A 19681-nucleotide genomic window follows, 5' to 3' on the forward strand; every position below is an offset into this window, starting at 1 on the left:
GAGGAACCCCTTTACTCTAAGAGCAGCACATCAAAGCCAGACTGAACATTTGAAAGGTAAAGATGAGTTTTGGAAGTCTGTGCTTTTGTCTGATGAGACTAAACTAGAACTGTTTGGGCACATGGATATTGCTGATATGTTTTGGCGAAGAAAGGGAAAGGCCTTCAACTCTAACAACACAGTTCCCACAGTTAAACATGGTGGTGGGAGCATCATGCTGTGGGGCTGTTTTGCAGCCTCAGGCACAGGGAGCCTTGTTCGGGTGCATGGCATTGTGAAAAAAGAAAATATGTTGAAATTTTGAGGGATAATATACAGAAATATGCAGGTAGTCTAGCCTTAGGTCGTCGCAGGGTCTTCCAACAAGACAATGACCCAAAGCACACATCGAAATTGGTCCAACAGTTCCTGAAAGATACCAAATCCAAGGTCCTGGAGTGGCCCGCACAGAGTTCAAAGTAAATGTCTATGCTTGGAAACCACGCAATTTGGACCAGCTGGAACAATTTACAATGGAAGAATGGGCCAAAATCCCTCAGGAGACCTGTGCCAACCTAATAAAGAACTACTCTAAGAGGTTGCTGTCAGTTGTGGCTCAGAAAGGGTACACTATTGACTATTAATGGCCAGGGGGCTAATCATTTTAGATGTCTCATTTTTGCCCTTTCTTGTTTCAACTCAGTGTATGAATAACATATCCTAATCAAACTTAGTGAACTTTTTTTCTTTGTTATTTTGGAAACAAATACACTATAAAAGCTTGTTGTTAATGGTCATTTCCATGGAGAAATCAATGTTTTTGTCTAATTTCATAAGGGGGGCTAATCATTTTGGCCTCAACTGTATTTAGTAATGAGCTAAGCAATTGTTAATACAAATATTACAACAAATAAGGACATCTGCAGGAGAAAAGACAAGTAACAGCATCCTGAAAAAGTACAAGAACACACACAAAAATGAAGTAGCAGACAGTCGTAATCACAGTAGGTGTTATAATAAGCTTGATTTGTTTATTTTTTTTTAAAGAAAACAAAGCGTAATTACGATGTCTTATGAGTAGGTACAGCTTGTTCAATATATAGAACATATCTGTTATTTTTCATTACATATGAATACTTTTGAACTTTTATTAGGTGTAATGTATTTTACAAGAATAATTCAATGTTGGCAATTGGAGGGACATAACAGGGTCCTTTTGATCCTTGCATATGTGCTTCTGCGCTGTACCATGAGTTATGCTGGCAGCTCAGTGACTTGTGAACATGTAGTCATTAAATAACTGCTACTGTACCAGATCCAACTGGCTCTGTTTTCATGTTGTGTCATATCCTCCGCCTGCTGCTTTCCACCTGCTTTGAAGGATGCGCTTGGGGATTTCACTTCCTCTGGTAACCACACCTGTTTTCAACCAAACTGCCACATTCAGTTAATAAAGTATTCTCAAGAGTAGAATAAAAATAAATAAAAAAATGTTAGAACAAAAGTATTTACGTGAACATGTGAAGTTAAAGTAGGAATGTGCAAAGAAAAGAAAAGAAAAATGCAATACACATATTTATATGCACTAAATTGATGAAGTAAAACGTCCAATAAAAGATAGAATTAGATAAAATATAAATATAGGTGATTAAAGTTAAACGTGAGCATTGTTCTATAATATTTAGCTTACTGTTGTATTAGTATTAGAATAATATTGGTCAATAACTTGCCTGTGAATTGGTTGCTGTTCATAATATCTAAATATCCCTGCAAACACAAGTCCATTTTTCACAGCACAAGGCATTGCGACTTCTCTCTGTGTAAACTTCCCTTGTATTCATCGATACGCTGTCATTTCCATTATGCATGTTCTGCTTGGCATACTTGTTTGACAGCTATACCTTGTCGGAAACTGCAAGTGTTGCAAAATATTATTCTGTATTTATGAACAGCATCTCCTCAGACACAGGTTGGCAGTAATACATTCAGAAGGGTAGGACTGCTGTCAGTACATTATGTACCATATCATCAGTGAGTATGCTCCTGCATATTTGTATTCTCAGATAACAATGGTCCATACTCAGCATAACTATAATACCAGGGAGAGTGTGCGCTCATGATAGTGCCGAGGGGAATTATGTAGTCAGAAGTTCCTTATTTTGCTAGTTTTACCAGCTACATATACAGTTTTTAAATGTGAGGGGCTTTGGAACAGGTTGTCAGATTATTAGTGCAATGGTGTTGCTATTAAAGCTGCCCTTGTTTTGTTGTAGGATATTTTTAGTATTTTTAAATTGTAGTTGCTTTGTTTTCTTGTGCTTCTTAGTCTTTTCCAAGACTTCTAACTAGTTGGCACCATGTTGAAAATGTTCACATATTATTTTATATAGGTTTTGGTGCATGTAAATGGTCTGCAAAGACTAGAATCACAAAGTGCCCTCCAGAGGGGGTTTGACTCCCACACACTCCACATCTGTCGGAAACGTCCCTAAAATTGACATCACTATGTAACATTCAAGCTTTCAATGGCTAGCCCTCCAACACATTATACGTGATAGGCTAAGGGGCGGAACATCTCTAAGCAGTTGACCAATCACAACAGAGTCAGCCAGCTAACCAATCAGAGCAGACTGGGCTCTGGTTTCAAACAGAGGGGGAAAAGAGGTGCTGCAGCACAGGCAGTATGAGAAAAATAAAGAGCTTTTTAAACATTAAAGCATGGAGACATTTCACAGAAGAGGGACAAAATGCAATTATGAACATGGGAAGGAGAATTATAGGGCCCCTTTAAGCTTTGGATACTTAAGTATTATTTGTAAAATCTATTAATGCCATCAATCAATCACCACTTACTAAAACCTCTGCCATCAAAGTTTCACCTTTTTCAAAATGAACAAACTGACAAATTGGCTTTTTGAAAGGTGTTTTTTTTCTGACGTTTTGGCGAAGAATGGGAAAGGCCTTCAACTCTAACAACACAGTTCCCACAGTTAAACATGGTGGTGGGAGCATCATGCTGTGGGGCTGTTTTGCAGCCTCAGGCACATGGAGCCTTGTTCGGGTGCATGGCATCGTGAAAAAAGAAAATACGTGGAAATGTTGAGGGATAAATAATATACAGAAATATGCAGGTAGTCTAGCCTTAGGTCGTCGCAGGGTCTTCCAACAAGACAATGACCCAAAGCACACATCGAAATTGGTCCAACAGTTCCTGAAGGATACCAAATCCAAGGTCCTGGAGTGGCCCGCACAGAGTTCAAAGTAAATGTCTATGCTTGGAAACCACGCAATTTGGACCAGCTGGAACAATTTACAATGGAAGAATGGGCCAAAATCCCTCAGGAGACCTGTGCCAACCTAATAAAGAACTACTCTAAGAGGTTGCTTACTTACTACTTACCACTTACTAAAACCTCTGCCATCAAAGTTTCACCTTTTTCAAAATGAACAAACTGACAAATTGGCTTTTTGAAAGGTGTTTTTTTTCTGACAATTGGATGAAATTAAACTAGATTACTTGCCTGGAAGCCTTTGCAGATGTGAGGTAGAGAGCCAGGCGCAGACCTCTTTTCTCATCATCAGTGCTTGCACAGATGTTTCACTCCGAATTTGATTTCCTGAGGTGGGAAGAGAGGCCCAGTTGAGGTGTGTCAGCAATCCTCAACCTTTGCAATGCGAAATCCAGACATCCTTTATGACTGGATTTGAAATTATACCACCTGGCTGCTTATACAAGACCAGCGGCAACAGCAGTTTCTGTGCTGCCACAGTTGCTGCATGCTCATTCAACACACAAATCTTTCCCTGAGTATTTCTACTTAATGCTACTTCATACTTCAACTCTGCTACAATTAAAAAGTAAATAGTGTACTTTTTCTCACTACTTATATTTGACTAGATTACTAGTTACTCTGCCGGTTCATATTAGTAATCGCCTAATGAATTATGACATATCAACAATTAAGATATGTGGCATTATAAAATGTCATTAAAGTTATCTACAACTTTACTGCAACTCTAAAATGATGTTCATGTATTTAGTAAAGTATATTTCTATGCTTATACTTTTCTTACATCCTTTACTTAAAATCTGAGTACTTCTTCAACTTCTGGTGCAGTACACTTTTAGTGTTGGATATGTTATCTCTCACTGGCAGTGCACACATACTCTACATGTGTTTGGTTTTTGCTTTCAACTTTGTCGTATACTTTGTTGTGTACATTTCCTTGACTCTGTGATGTCAGACTGGGACGACCCGGAGTGGACTGCTACTGTCAGCATGAGAGCGGATCAGCTGTTCTTCAACTGCAGTTCCTCATCAATGAGGTAAGCCACACTCCATGACCATGCTTTTGTTAAGCAGTGACTTTTAAAAGCTGCACGACTGAACTCTCAAGCATAGCCACACGTCACCATCAACATGCCCACTCCCAGGATCCAAGTGTCTTCTAACAGTTTGTACCACAACATCTTCTTCTTGTGATGCCCTTTTTTGGAATTGATATGTAGCTGATGTAGAGTTAACCATTTAAAGGTATGACCCTTTTTTATTTATATGTTATTTAATATGTTCTGCTTGAAAGAAGTGTTGATGAAGCAACAAGTTTATATGTGCAGATTTTGGGACTGCCCAACATAAATAATAAAACATATGTAGTTTTTATGCAAAAAACTGAGACGGATGCAACGTAAATGCTCCCCCTAACTGTCGTTCTTTAATGTTGAGAATATGTTTTTAGTAATCATAAAGATGGGCTGCTGTGCCTTATGTGTAAATGGAAAGCCACACTTTGCTGCTTCAGTGGGTATTTTATTTTAACTAAAAAAAATAGTCTCAAAAAATACCAATATGTTCCCTATTAATGGAGATTATTTCACTTACAGATACATCTGGGCTATACAGCTCAAAAAAGATATGCAGCATATGATATAAATGAAAGGAAAGATGTGCATACACTACTCTTTTTCTTTTGCACAATTGGTTAATTCTGTAAATTCAACTGATTGACTTGAATGGATGTATTTAAAATTGATAAGAAGTTTGCCTGATGAGTCAAACGTATCAGTTTAAAAAGCACTACTGACTGACTGTTTACTCACAGAATACGGTGGGTGTACTACAGAAAAAGCCCCTCTTGTAAGTCAGAGAGCAGAAGCGAGTCAAACGGGTGAAGAACACAAATCCGTCTCTCTGTGTTTCTCTTTCTTGATTTTCCTTTACTCTGCTCCAATCTACGTGCTCTTCCTGCCTCTCTCTCGCTCTTTTCCCTTGCCCACTCTGTTTCTTTTCAAGCCCACTGGCTCTTTCAGCCCAACTCCCCATCACTCATTGGCCTACTTGTGATGTGTCTGAGGCAAATGGAGGTGGATGGGCCTGAAAAGGGCTGTGATTGTGCTTGTGTGACAGGTATTGACTTTGTATGCCTGTATGAGTATGTGTGTGGGACTGAGTGTATAAGCTCCCACATGTTTGTGTAAGAGTACCTCAGATGTCTGTATCTGGTTGTAAGCAGGGTTAAACTATCCATTGTTTAATTGGGGGAGGGGTTGCAAAGTTTTTCTAGGCTCAGTGTTTGTATGTGTATTTGTTTGCGTGCCACTGACACAGTTTTGTTCGTCCAGAATTTTTGTTTTATTAAAAAAAATCATTTTTACACTTTCATATTTTTTTATTACGTGAGGTTCTGCCTCATATATAATATTTAAAAGAAACTACTGTAAGTAAATTATCTCAGGTTCTATATACTTAAGGACTATTTTGCAAGAATGTACATGCTTGTGTGAGTGGAGATGCAATGTATGTGATGACAACCGCTTTTCATCCACTTTTCTTGGCTTGTGTGTTTTTCTTTATTTTTAGTTTTAAGGAATTGTACCCTTTTTTGGAAGCATTTGTAATATTAATACAAAATTAATTTAGTGAACCAAACCTTTTATCCATTTATGCTAATTCATACTTGAACTGAAATACTGTACTTTTTACTCCTCCACATGTATGTTGCAGTGGAGTTACTTTGCAGGTTCATATTATTTGTAAAACATTTGAAACATCTAAATAATTATGATATTATAGATTCAGATACCTGGAAGTATACAAAGTCAGTAAATGTATCTTCACCTTTACCAGCTGCAAAACTAAAATCATTTACACTATAGTGGATGACTAACTTTAATCCAGTGATACAGTTTATATGTATTATGAACATAGATGATCTCCTTAATGAATCCTTTTAGTTTTGTGTAATTATTTTCTACTTTTACTAGAAAAATGAATGCTGCATAAGCTCTAAGTACTTCTTATACCACTGCCTCCACTGTCTACAGTCAGTAGTGTGTGCATAATAGTGTGTGTGTGCTCATGTCTGTTTGTCTGTTTGCGTGTATGCTACATATGTGCATATCCGCTCCCCCCCAGTTTATTCTAACTAAGCACATATCACAGTGCCTCCTCTAGGTCTTCTCACGGTTTGACAGAGTGACTAATAGCCGTGCTGTATGCCGATGCCCTCTCTGGGGTTCAGTGTGTGGGCTGTCGGCGGCCCTGCTAATGGTTGAGTTGCCAGCCTCTTGACATTCACTGAGGTGTAATGACTTATTCCCATTAGATGTATGAACCCATCGAAGAGGCCACTTCTTGCAGGTAGCTGTGAATGATGAGCTTGTGCATGTTTTATGTATATTCTTGCTCTCAGCGTGTCTAGTTGTCAATCGTTTATTATGCATTCATAATCTCAGGGTCCTCTTCAGCCTTTTGCTATTGATGAGGAGAATATTCATTGTATTTCTCTGTCACTATGTCTGTGTAGGGTATGAATAGGCTAATTAATGTGTATGTTTGCCTATTTGGAATTCATAATTTTCTCGTAGATGAATAATACATCTTAAGAGGCTGAGTTGGTGGCAGATGAGGCTGGATGGTGGCGGGGTAGGGAGGGGGGGGGGGACTGCTTAGGTAAGGGAAGGTGAGAAGGATTTGTGTGCCGTCCTGAGAGCTGGATTGCACAAGGCCTTCTCAGAGTGCTTTAAAGATGCTTATTTCTAAACAACAAACATAGTCATGTATTTGGTAGGTAAAAGACAAAAGAGATGATTGCTTTTGAGTCACAGAAATGGTGTTTTGTAGATTTTTTCTTATCAGTCTCTACATAAATCGCTGACACTAAACATCAAAAGGAATTTCAGATATTACAGCTTTAAAATTGATGAAGGGCACAAGAAATTATGTTTTTGAAGCACTTCGCCATCTGCTGCTAATGAGGTGTAGCAACAGAGGCCAGTAACTTGAATTTAGTGAAGGTGCATTCAGACTTTCCATTACTCCTAACAGGTATGTTGATTAATGTTTTCAACAATGACAGAGAAATCATATGGAGCTTTGGTATTGAATATTATAAAAAACAGACCTATTTCCTCCAAAATTCTTGAAACAAACACCAAAAATGTGTCATCTTTGTAGCAGAATGATTCATTTGAATGAAGATCACCCACTCGTGATTTACGTAAGGCTGACGCCAAATACCCCCCAGTGGGCCATAGGCTCCATCACTACTGTGTTTCCTCATTCATTGTAACTTTACAGTCATTTATATCAATTGATTGCTTTTGATTTTTATTTTGGTCTCATACTCAGTGTTAAATCTTATTTCCTCCGGTTGTAAAGCAGGAGAAGACAGATGGAACAGGTGTTAACACACTGAGGCGGCACGATGACACCTCATTAACCCTTAACATGACCTAAAGTGACCTCAGGTTTGACATCTAAATTAGCTCACAGCAGTAGATGAACGTCCAGAGTGTGATTATCTGAAATGCTACTTTTCCCCTAAATTTAAAACTTAAAGGTATGTTTTGTCCGGCATACTAAAATCAACAACCGGCAAACTAAAACTGGTACAAAACACAGCTGCCAGAACATGTGATCATATCACCCCTGTTCTCATTTCATTGCCTTGGCTCCCGATTCACATAAGATCAGACTTCAAGATTTTACTGTTAACCTTTAATATCTTACATGGACTAGCACCTCCCTATTTATCATCATTAATTACCCCGCACATATCTACCAGGCTGCCACGATCCCATAATGCAAGTGTCCTTTCCATAACCCAGAGTTTACAAATCAGTAGTAGGGGGCCGAGCCTTTTCCTTCCGAGCACCTCTCCTTTGGAATCGTCTTCCCATTCAGATCCGAGAAGCTAATTTCGTTGATTCCTTCAAAAGCAAAACTCAAAACACATCTCTTCGCATCTGTCTTCCTTCACACCTAGTTTCCATCACTTAGTTTCCATCTTCATTAGCATCACCTCTGTCTGGTTTTACATACACACGCTTCCTTCATATGGCACTTCCTATGTTGTTGTTGTTCATATTGTTTTGTTTATTATCAATTTTGTGATAAAATATTTGTGTTTTTGTTTTTGTTTTTGTCTTTGCTTTTGTTTGCTTATACATCCCTTTGAGGCATTTGGGGCTATAATACATTTTAATTTGATTTGTGTTGGAAGATGTGTATTATATCTACTACATGCAGTAGGGCTGACTATTCTGGTCTATAATTTGAACATGATTATTGACTTTAGAAAAACCTTTTGTATTTAGGAGAGCAAAATAAGAAGACCTTAATATATAAAGAATGTCGTGCTATTGTTAGAATGTAATCACATACAGATGGTTGGATCTGAAACACATACAAAACTGACATCATATTTGCGAATGGAATTGTATAATTGTCTGAAGCCAAAACCTTACTTAAATATTACATTTGATAAATCGGCCAGCAATAACATGCATCAGTGTATGTATTGAAAGCCTTAAAGCTGATACTGTACACACTTCACTATTTGCCTGTTTTTAATTTTAGAGAACTTCTTTCATTGATTCATTAAAAATCATTTAAGTTTCATTCAAGACCTTAAAGAGTACGCTTGCATGGAATAATGCACTTTGTATGAGGCAACGCTTTGGCCTACGTATTGATAAATTGAGCGTTAATAGATCCTCTGAAGGACATAATGATTAATAAGTGCTATACAGCGATTCCCATTGACCAACTCTAATCAAAGTATGTAACTAAAGTAAAAATGATCACTTAAAAATATCTTCTTTGCAAGCATTGTGAAACACATATTTTATATGTACGGTTTGTATCGCAAACTATAAGGGGAACTCAATCTTATATGATACAAATCCTCAATCATTTAAACCCACGTAAACATAATCTCACCTAAAGCTATCTTAAATGATTTTGTTGTGCAATTTGCTGTTTGCCCAGCTGCCTGTCATTTACCTCCTGCCGTGTACTGTCAATGGGCCTGTTCGCTTCGCCTGTGTTGACATCCAGGCATCAGGATAATTAATACTATAATGGAGTTGTGGACCCGGCTCTCACCCCATCTCCCTCTCACGTTCTCTTTTCTCCCCCGTCTGTTGTGATATTTTTTCACAAGCTGCTTCCCCTTTCAGTCGTCCATGTAACAGAAACAAAGTGCATCAGAATCTTCAATGTGTCCTTTGAAAACTGTGAAAATAAAGTAAATATGAATTGTTTAACCTGAGGATGCTGCTTTAGTGTCTGTACAACGTGTAGCAGAAAGTCAGGAAATTAATGAAATCTTCATAAAAAATAAAACTTATCAGGGTGCAATTATACTACATGAAAAATAAAGTGAAGCTAAAAGAAAATGACTGAAATCTTGGTAAGTTTTAATGTGAAAACAATAAAAATAAAATCAAAGCCCGCAACAGACATTTTAATTTCCTAATATTGTGCAAGGAATGTTCATCACACCAGAGAAATGTGACACAGCTAGAGCCGAGAATCTCATCTTTTTTTATGTTTGAAGAGAAGGGCGTCGAAGAAGATATGAGGCAGTAGGCGGAAAATGCTCAAATAATGACGTTGTTCATTAAGTCATTCTATCCTCTTGAATACACGTAGGAGGATCAATTATGTTTATCTCGTAGAGAAGACTTTATCGCTCACTTTGCTAATAGGCTTTTGTGAATTAGCTGTCGTGATTTTAAGGGAGATGTAGGTCACAGGTGGCTCTGAAAAGTAAAAGTCATTGAATCAAATGTAGAACATGGATGAGGGTGTAATTAAAAGAGGATGTGGTCATCTTAATTGTGTCTGTGTTCTATATGAAAACAAACTAATAAAAATGCTTACATTCGCTTCCATAGCCCAGAGAATACCCAACACTTTATAATGTTTTTAATGCAGTCTTTTGCTTTTAACTTTAAATACCTAAAGGATTTTACAATAAATAGTTTTGCGGTACAAAGTGATGGATTCAGTGAGTGGGGGGGGGGAACACAGTCTCCAATATGGAAATCATTGTGAGGAATGTTTTGATCCTCCCCTGCATTGTACAGTCTTTAATCCTACGATTAAATTTGTTATCTAGAGCTAATTCTCCCTGGGCTCAGTCGTAGCACGGCCGCACTGGGAATTTCAATGTAATTACAATCCTAAGAACTGGGAAACCAGTTGACAGCATTTGAAAAAATAAAATGTTCCCCTCACAATTTTCATCTGAATTTTTAGGATTTCTATGACAATGTAATAATAGATGGTTTATTATAGTCGTTCAACTCAAACACTTTATAAGAGCAAGGTTCCATAATTTGTGTGAACTATCCCTTTTTGAATGTCTGGCCAAACTGCTTTGATTCCTTCAGAGATGGCAGAGATGAAACTAAACTATTTGTTGTAGCCTTCTACATCACAAAGTTTAAGACTCCTTGCACAGGTTGCTCCACCATTTTGCAAAGCTTTTGAAATTCAGATTTTAACACCGTGAAATGAAAAAAGGAAAAGCTGTTAAACATGATTTTGAATGGATTGGCGAAAAGATCACAGTAAGTCTCATACCTGGAGTGGTTGGATGTTTGTAGCTGGATTATGAATACAGTGGGCAATGATGTGTATGTATGTAATTTCGTGCTTTATTTTCTTATATATTGCAATAATCTGAATCTCTCTGCGTTTCGGACTGACTAAACAAGACATTTTAATTACAACACCTTGGAATTGGGATGGACGATAAAACAAAGTCTAGAAAAATATGTTATATGTTAGATTATTTGGGTCTTTGGTGTGTCTTTGATGCCTTAATGCTGGATTGTGTTGTGTTTTTCCACTTTCTGCTCACAGTCCAATCAACCAGGACTACAGAACTTGTGTTAATTTGAAATGACGAGATGTCCTCCATCTCTCTAAAATGATTCAGTACTCATTTTTCCCTTTTGATTTTTTTTTATTATAGGGGGCGCTGGTCACAGCCTGTGCAGACGACACGCTTCACTTGTGGAATCTTCGCCAGAGGCGGCCAGCTGTCCTCCATTCACTCAAATTCAACAGAGAGAGGTAAGCATACATTAAAGACCGTCACACACATAATTCACACTCGCTCAACACCTTGTTACATTGATAGATGGGATTGTCTCTGCAAGGTCAGTATTTACAGTATTACACAGGAAGGCCAGGCTAAGTCCCCCAAAAAACTCACCATTTACTAATGACCTTCCAGTCATTTTTAACAATACAACCACAGCTCTTATAAGGGATCCAAATGAGTTCCCCCTTATTTGTCATAAATCACCACAGTCACTACCATCGGCAACCGTCCAAGTTCTTGCACAAGGAAGAGACATTTAATCAGTTTGATCTGGAAGACAGCGAAGCAGAGTGTTGACAGGCAAAGGCCAGTTCCTCCGTCCTGTCTTTCTGCCTCTGATCCTTTATCACCCTGTCTGACAAACCTGAGGAAGAAGATCCGCTGGCATGGTGCTCTCTCTTTGTTTCTCAGCTGGCGACCCCTTCTGTCTTGTGAGCCGCCCCCACGGACACCACCACAGGCTGTGAGAGCCGACTCCCCAGTGGTTATTAGGCAGCCGAATCCATCTCCTTTGTCATGTTGCCAAATAAATCCCTGACACCCATAATCCAGGTTTCACATGGTCGCTAAAACCTGGCATGAGTTAAGAGAGCTGGTGGAATAGATAAAAGAATAATGATTTATTTGTCACTTGTTGGTCTTTATTTGTCAGTGGGGGAAGAAGAAGAGAAGGGTATGACATGCAACAGAGGTCCCTAAGCCAGAAATCAAACCCAGGACATAGCGGTTATTTGGCAAAACCACTCAGCTACGAGCTGGTGGAATATTTTAACAAGATGGCCCTGTGTGCCTGGGCATGAAGGTAGATGAGTTGAATCTAAATTGCATCATTACAGACCAAATGAACTGCAGAGGTGTTGGTAATGCCAGGTGCCATGACATGCTTCACCTCATTATGGAGGCTTGCAGATGTGGATGACTTCCAGAATTGAGCCATGGAAACCCTGATATGCTTGAAGCCTGATAATAAGGAACCAGATGCTCATCAAATAGAATTTAAATGTATGTTTACTTCCATGTAGTCATGTCCTCTTTTGTAGAGCGGATGTGATGGTAAATAAGGGCATGGCTCTTGGGTTTTCCTCGCAGAGCCTTCTTAATGTCTTTTGTTCACGATTAAACTTTAATGGCAAACATTGGCCTCAAGATGCTTGGTTTAGGAAACTGTTTCCATGATTTTTATCTGGAAAACCTTTCGGGGCCTCTGGTTATACAAAGAGGTGACTCAGTTGATAGAAACAACACCCTTGGTTGTGCCAAATGGTGCCACATTCTCAATTTCCTGCCTGAACATTCAGGAACAGGTTGTTCACTCCACTGGCCACTGCAGTTGTTAAAGTTTCCCAACAGTCCAAGCTGCTGCTGTGCGCTTCAGTCACTGTGTCATGGCAAAGGTTGTAAGAGTTCATGTTTGTAAAGTCTGTGTAGGCAAATAAAAACATTTGGAATTGTACCTGCTCTCTAGTACCTACAGCTCTTTATTCTGCTTCTTTGGGTAACCGTCACATGTTCAATTTAAGTACATGTGAGGAATGTTGCCTATAGAAATGAACCTGGAGAGTGGTATTACTTATTAGAAGTCAATTTCAAGTATTTGATGTAATAGGCTAAAAAGGAAGATTCTTTTCACTTAACGTTAAAGCCAGTTTCTTTAAACTAAAGCCATCTTGAGAAAGAGTGCTTTCAGAAATTGTATGAAGAAACCCTCATATCAATGGAAGTGTATTTCAAAAGATAGGCCGATACAAAAAGGAATGATTAAATTTAGGCGAATGAATCCCAATTATTCCTTTGTTTTTGTACCTGTACCTTGTGATAATGTTTAAGGGCTTTAATATATTATAATATTATAAGATTGACGGCTTTGAGATCGGATCATATTTTCTTTCTTTTTCGACTAGAAAAATAAGTCTATTCACTCCAATAAAAGGTTGATTTGCAGCGTGTAGCACTGATGTCGTGGGCAAGGACATCTAATGAATAGGACTGCATCTGACTGAATATGAATTTCAACAAGTACAGGATTTCATTTTTTCATGTCACATGGTTTCCTTTCTTCTTGTTGTTCATAAAAAGGCAGGGTCAGAGTGTTAATTAAAGTCTTTGATGAGTACATATAATTTAATAGCAAACTCATTCTGATTGCTATGACTAGTCAAGGACTTGTGCTGAGTCACAGGGCACTGGAAACTTTCCAACAAAAGAGAGCAAAAACTTTCTCTCCAAGAATCCTGCTTGAAAAATGCATATTAGACATAAAACTCAACAAGGGGCGCTTTTAATGCAACGGAGCCTTAAAGGTAAAAGGGCTCGAGGCGTTCGTTGAATCCATGTACCGCCTGCAAGTTTTCATGGTAGGAACGTGGTGTGTCTGTGTTTCAGCGTTCAAATCCTTAGCTTTGTGTGTGAGAACTATAAGCCTTTGTTGGGAAATTGTGTCAAACCACATTCAAACTTTAACAACTTTTTCACTGAGGAATCATGTTGTAGAAAACCGTAAAGACAGCGAGAGGCAGGGACTGTTGCCTCTTAATAGGCCTAATGCCAGCCATGCTGTCAAGGGGAGACAGCAATACTATTAACAATTATACAAATAATCTTTATTTGTATTACATATTTCAAATTTGAGTTATTATAGTTATTCAGCTTTAAATAATATTTACCTCTTTGCAAACATCAGCTTCGATGTTTGACTATCTGATATAAGACAATGGTTATATTTATTCACTAAGCTTTCTTCAGTCATCATTTTAAAATATGAAATGTGTAAGTTGTTGCCATCTTTTTGATTTGGAAAATGAATAACATTATCTACAGAATTTAAGGGTTACATTGTTGAGGTTGCGTCAAAGGCGTCTTTTTATTGTGTTTCAGAGGAATCTGAAAAATGTGCATGCTCAGCAGCTTGCCCCAGCCACATCTGTCAAGTAATACCACTTGCTGCTCTAAAGGGCGAGGTGAATCCTGGAGAGTCCATTTTGCATTAAGTCCAACCTCAGATCACGAGGAAGGAGATTTCCCAGTCAACAGATCTGAAGTAAACCAAAAACAAGTGTTACCTGGTAGCCTACATTTAAAAAATATATAAATATACTTGGATATAAGACTGCTTATATTTGTTACAGTACATCACATTTGGCTGACACTTTTATCCAAAGTGACTTACAATGAGTGTAAAAAACATGGAGAATTAAACTTGGAACAAGAAGCAAAGTGCAAATATTTTCTCTCCAAGAAAGTCCTACCATTGTAAGTGCTGGTGAATTTGTTACAAGGCCTAAGCTAAGTCTTTGTAGTGTTTCATTTTTGCACAAATTGAATTGCCAAGATGCAATCAAAACAGATGCTTTTTCAGTTTGCTTATCGTATAATTCATATCATTTCCAAAAATAGAACAAGCCTCCTGAGCTGTGATGGTCATGCTATTTATTGGTTCAAACATACTGAGATATGCTAATTATGATTTATTCACATTAAAAGTATATCAAGTAAATGCTTCTGATGGGTCAGGGTTTTTGAGGGTCAGGCGTTATGGGATAATATGAGAGCACCTCTCAACTTGCAATAACTTAATTAAGAAGAACTAAAACAACATTACTATTATCATGGCTCAGAGGCATCTAAGCCTATGTTTTATTAATATTTTATAAATGTGTCTTTTATAGTCTATTCTTTCATGATCCAATAGTTTGCTTTCTTGCTATAATGTAATAAATCATATTTCTTCTTCTACTGCAACACCCTGAACACATTAATCCTTTGTGAAATCATCACATACGAGTCACAATCAAACTTTCCACAAGAGATTTTATTTTTCAGATTCACAGCCTAGCAGCTGTATCTTTTGCTGTGTGATGCACATGCCCACACAAGCATACAGAGGTCATGGTTAGGAATAATATTTTGTATCAAATGTTTTGAAAACCTCTTTCAAAAGCTACTTCTTCTCGTGGTGTGATGAGGTGGGAAGTAGAACCACTCGCTCCCGGTGGCAGAGCAGTGAATCACTCACAGATAAAAGGATAAAAAAGGGCATCATGAGTCATCCGTCAGAGGCTGGGCAGTGACTTGCCATTTAGCTCTGTGTCTCTCGACTGAATATCTGACAATTAACACCCTCACACCCCCAGAATTCCCAAAGAATAACGTATGAATCACTGGAAACCATGTAGAGAACTGTTTTGTGATAACTGTCAGTAACTCGTGCCTGCCACACTTCTTCCTCAGCTGTGCTGCAGTCACCAAGAAATTGGTGAGCAACGACTCAGTCCCAAAAATTAGATTACTTGTATGGACACTCGCTGTATTTTTTGCAAAGAAAATAAACTAATTTAATCTGACATTTCCAGTAATTCACCATGCCTTTTCATGCTGCTTTATGGAGTCTTTGTAGAATTCACTAAGCGGTTGTGTCATTTCTCCTGCAGAGCAGATGGCAGGGCAACTTCCCTAGATGATGTCACCAATTCAATTAATCTCTACATCTTTTTACTTCATTAAAGGTATTTGCTCTGCAGCTGGTCAGCTGGCAGCCAAGCCCACATCTCCGCCTGTCTTCTTTGATTGATAATTACAAGACATATTGATGGTGCCCGTCTGACTGTATGGAGTCAGAACCACGCCTTTGACTGTCTCCACTTTGCCCTCTAGATCCGCATTCATCACTACTTACATCGTCCCTTTCCTGTCATCCTCTCATCTTTTCCTTCATTGATTTTTCCCTTAAATCCATGTCCTTTATTTAATCCTTCCTGTGATATTTTATGAAAATGGTCAGCTCCTAATGGAGGCAATCATGCTAAGAGGCCTTTCTTAAGAGGCCCCATCTTTAAACTGAGAGAGAATATCATGACTCACCGGGTCTGCGGATATGTTTCTATAAATGTGGAAATTTGGTTGGAAAAACGATACATGTTATTATGCAGTGATGGCAAACATAAATAGATGTTTACTTCACCTACATGTAAACAACCTGGTGAAAAGGTTTAGATTTCCTGTTGCTTTTTATGTAAATGAAATCCTGTAGACCTCAAAATCACTTCCTTAAAAAAAAAAAAACATATGCAATTATGTTGTGCTTTATCTACATGAATGTTGTAAAAGACAGAAGAATACAAATCTTCTGTTGCTTGCATAGCATTGGTGCCTGCCCCCCCCCCGCCATACCAGTTTGAATATTATCCTCACCCCAAGCACCTGAAACCCTTATTGAATTGTCTGCCATCTCATTTGTTTTCTATCTAATAATCCTGCCGCTTGCTAGAGGCATGGCTGTGGGGCTCGAGCCCAATGACCCCCCCCCCCCCACCCCACCTTCCCCAAGGTAATCAGCATGGACAGGGGTAACTTGATGTGTGCGGATCTTTCTTCCCTGGTTAAGGTGATTATGAAGATGTAAATTGGTAATTCCAGAGCAATAATGGTACAAGCAGACTTTCATCACATCATAGTAATTGTAATATGCCACAGGAATACCTTACAGGGATTCATGACCTTTTGTTAATTTGCTAATAGCAATTATCAGGGTTTGTGTATACAGTATATACAGCTTGTAAAGTATTAGGATAATGTTTTAAATCCCAAAAGGATAACCTAGTTTAATTGTATCAGATACACCAAACTGACATCATCTACGACGTCACCTCAAGTTGCTTGGCCATAAAAGTCCCACATGAACACACCACGAAATAACTCTCTGTAACTTCAGTCAGCTGTAGTCTGTATCTGTCATTCATCCAGTAAAAGGGAAAGTGGAAAATGTCGGACTTCTAATACACAAGTTGTGAGTCCGATACACATTAAACAGAGCAGCGTCACCAATCATTTTCATCTGTCTCTCTCCACTTTCATTCCAGACAGCCATGAAAACACCCGAATGTAAGGATCATTTCATAACATGATCGACTGTGGCGAAGAATTGCGGCAGTGGCAGCACATGACATTGCGAAAAAACTAACGATGAGACAGGAGCCACCTTGGTGTGTCAGGGTATTCAAACACTCTGTGTGTCCTTTTTCCAGTAAGGTGTGGTCATGTAGGCTATAGTAGTACCTTGTCTTGCTCTGAGTGAAGTCTAAATATATGCAAGCACTCCCTAGCCCAACCATTGCTGTCCTTTTTCCTCTGGAAATTTAGGCAGAGGACTCAGTGAAGGCTAATCTCAACCAAGCTTTAATCCTCTCTGTTCTGGCATTACAGTGATGGAGCAGCTGCCCAGTCTTTTCCACAGGTGGCAAATGCTGGTTGATTCTGTTTAAATGCAGTAAACCTGTATTAACCTGTATTAGATGCAGTCTTGTTTTTATATTGTAGTTCAGTGTAGTTTTCAAGTTGTTCTGAATAACTGTTTAGGCAGCAGATGTGGTTAAATGCTAACTTGATATTGAAACAAATGTATACAATATGTTGTTATATATTTTAGTGGATTATCACAGATGTTCCATAATGGAAATCTATGGTCCAAAATGATGGATAAACTCTGAATAACAGTCAAGTATTTACACTATTTAAAGCTCTTAACAAAGGAGATGTTGAGTGGTGGACCAGTTTAGGCTAAAGTGCACATGTGTAAAAGCCACTGTGTAGTGCAACAGAACACAGAAACAGTTCATGCTTCTGCTTCTGGCACATGTTCTGAAGGGCTCCTTGACATACCTATTTATAATGGTTTAGAGAGAGCTTACAGGCTGAGTTCAAAAGTTCTCTGACAAGAGAGAAACAGGAGCATCCCCATAAAGGTCAAGAGGAGCACATGTAGGCAGGAACATCTATAGGTAATGTGCTGCATTGTGGAGGTGAAAAAGCTTTCCACTTTCCTGCTGAGTGCTAAATTAAACCTTGATTGAAGAATGAGTCAGACTATAAGTTCCGTCAATGAGTCATGGTATGACGTCTATGGAAAAGGGCCGTTATTACCATTAAACACTGGCTTAGGTAGGCTGCCAAAAGCCGTGTACAGTACTCTGCATATTAAAAGTTGCAGATTGCCATCGTCATTTCTCACTAGATGACAACATAGCTAGAACGCAGTTTTATTGACCTTGTCTGTTGTCCAACAATTGTTTTGTTGAATAACTGTCTTCACACCAATTTATTTTGGTATCTTAGTTTGTGTTGTGCCAAAAACTGAAACAATTTTAAATAGCCAAAGGACAATGTCATGCCAACAAAATGCCTTGTTTGTTTTTAAGAACTAAACTAATGTATTTTCTATCAAACAAACTTGTCAATGTTCAGTCGACTGCATCATATTTTTGAATGTTATTGTGTACTTCATTATCTTAATCCTATTATTTTGCTTCTGGCTTCTCTGACATTTTGAAGCACAATATTAGAATTTAACTGAAGCAGGTGTTTGTTTTTTAACAAACTGAAGCATGGATCCCTTTGTGACTTTTCATATTCTAACACGCATTCTCTCTCTCTCTCTCTCTCTCTCTCTCTCTCTCTCTCTCTCTCTGTCCTCTTTCTCTTGTTCTCCAGGATCACGTTTTGCCACCTTCCCTTTCAGAGTAAATGGCTGTACGTCGGGACAGAGCGTGGAAACACACACATCGTCAACATCGAGTCCTTCATTCTGTCTGGATACGTCATCATGTGGAACAAGGCCATAGAACTGTGAGTTTCCCATGCTCCCGACATGAGTCCACAGAAATAATGCTAACTGTTAGCATGAAAGTACACATTAATTGAGATCATGATGATGCTGGTCAGGCAGTCAACTTTAATTTAGATGTTTTCGCTGACAAAAATAACGTTTTAAGAAAACACATGTATACTATAAAGCCCCTGATTGGCAAGGTGTTCAAAACAAATTGTGTAGTATGTACAGTATAAACGTTTTCCCATCTTGCCTCTCAGGGAGGTCATGACTTAATTTGTTTTCTGCAGTTTCACATGACTCAAGAGCTGCGATCTCTTTGAAGGTTAATCTCAAACATATTTCATGGTTCATATCTAAAATGGAATAAATAGTGGAGAAATTAAGGGTTGGCAAAAACCACTCTACCCTTTGATGTTTTATCAGTAGGTTTGAATCAGCTAATCAGATTAGGTTTACTTATTGGCTTTGTTTTTAGCAAAACAACAGGTGAGTTTCTTTGTTATTATGGGTCTCTTATCTTGGCATAAAAAGATGCAAAACATTTTTTTTGGGATGGGTATTTTGTGAAAATTGCTAAAATGACCTGACTGATTCCCTTCCTCCACTTCAAATGGCTTACAGACAGACACAGACAGACACAGACACACACACACACACACACACACACACACACACACACACACACACACACACACACAC

At 38.4% G+C, this 19681-nt stretch overlaps 1 protein-coding gene across 9 annotated transcripts in view; it reads left to right on the plus strand.

Moving 5' to 3' along the window:
- stxbp5l (syntaxin binding protein 5L) overlaps positions 1 to 19681 on the plus strand; it is a 125324-nt gene that overhangs the window by 48946 nt on the left and 56697 nt on the right. For all 9 annotated transcript variants that reach the window (XM_063888139.1, XM_063888142.1, XM_063888140.1 and 6 more), the window contains exons 3-5: positions 4225 to 4306; positions 11248 to 11348; positions 18862 to 18996. In XM_063888139.1, coding sequence (XP_063744209.1) covers positions 4225 to 4306; positions 11248 to 11348; positions 18862 to 18996 — 318 coding nt within the window. The remainder of the gene's footprint in view (positions 1 to 4224; positions 4307 to 11247; positions 11349 to 18861; positions 18997 to 19681) is intronic.

Source organism: Eleginops maclovinus, chromosome 7 (genome assembly GCF_036324505.1).
Source record: "Eleginops maclovinus isolate JMC-PN-2008 ecotype Puerto Natales chromosome 7, JC_Emac_rtc_rv5, whole genome shotgun sequence".
In the NCBI taxonomy this organism is placed as follows: domain Eukaryota; kingdom Metazoa; phylum Chordata; class Actinopteri; order Perciformes; family Eleginopidae; genus Eleginops; species Eleginops maclovinus.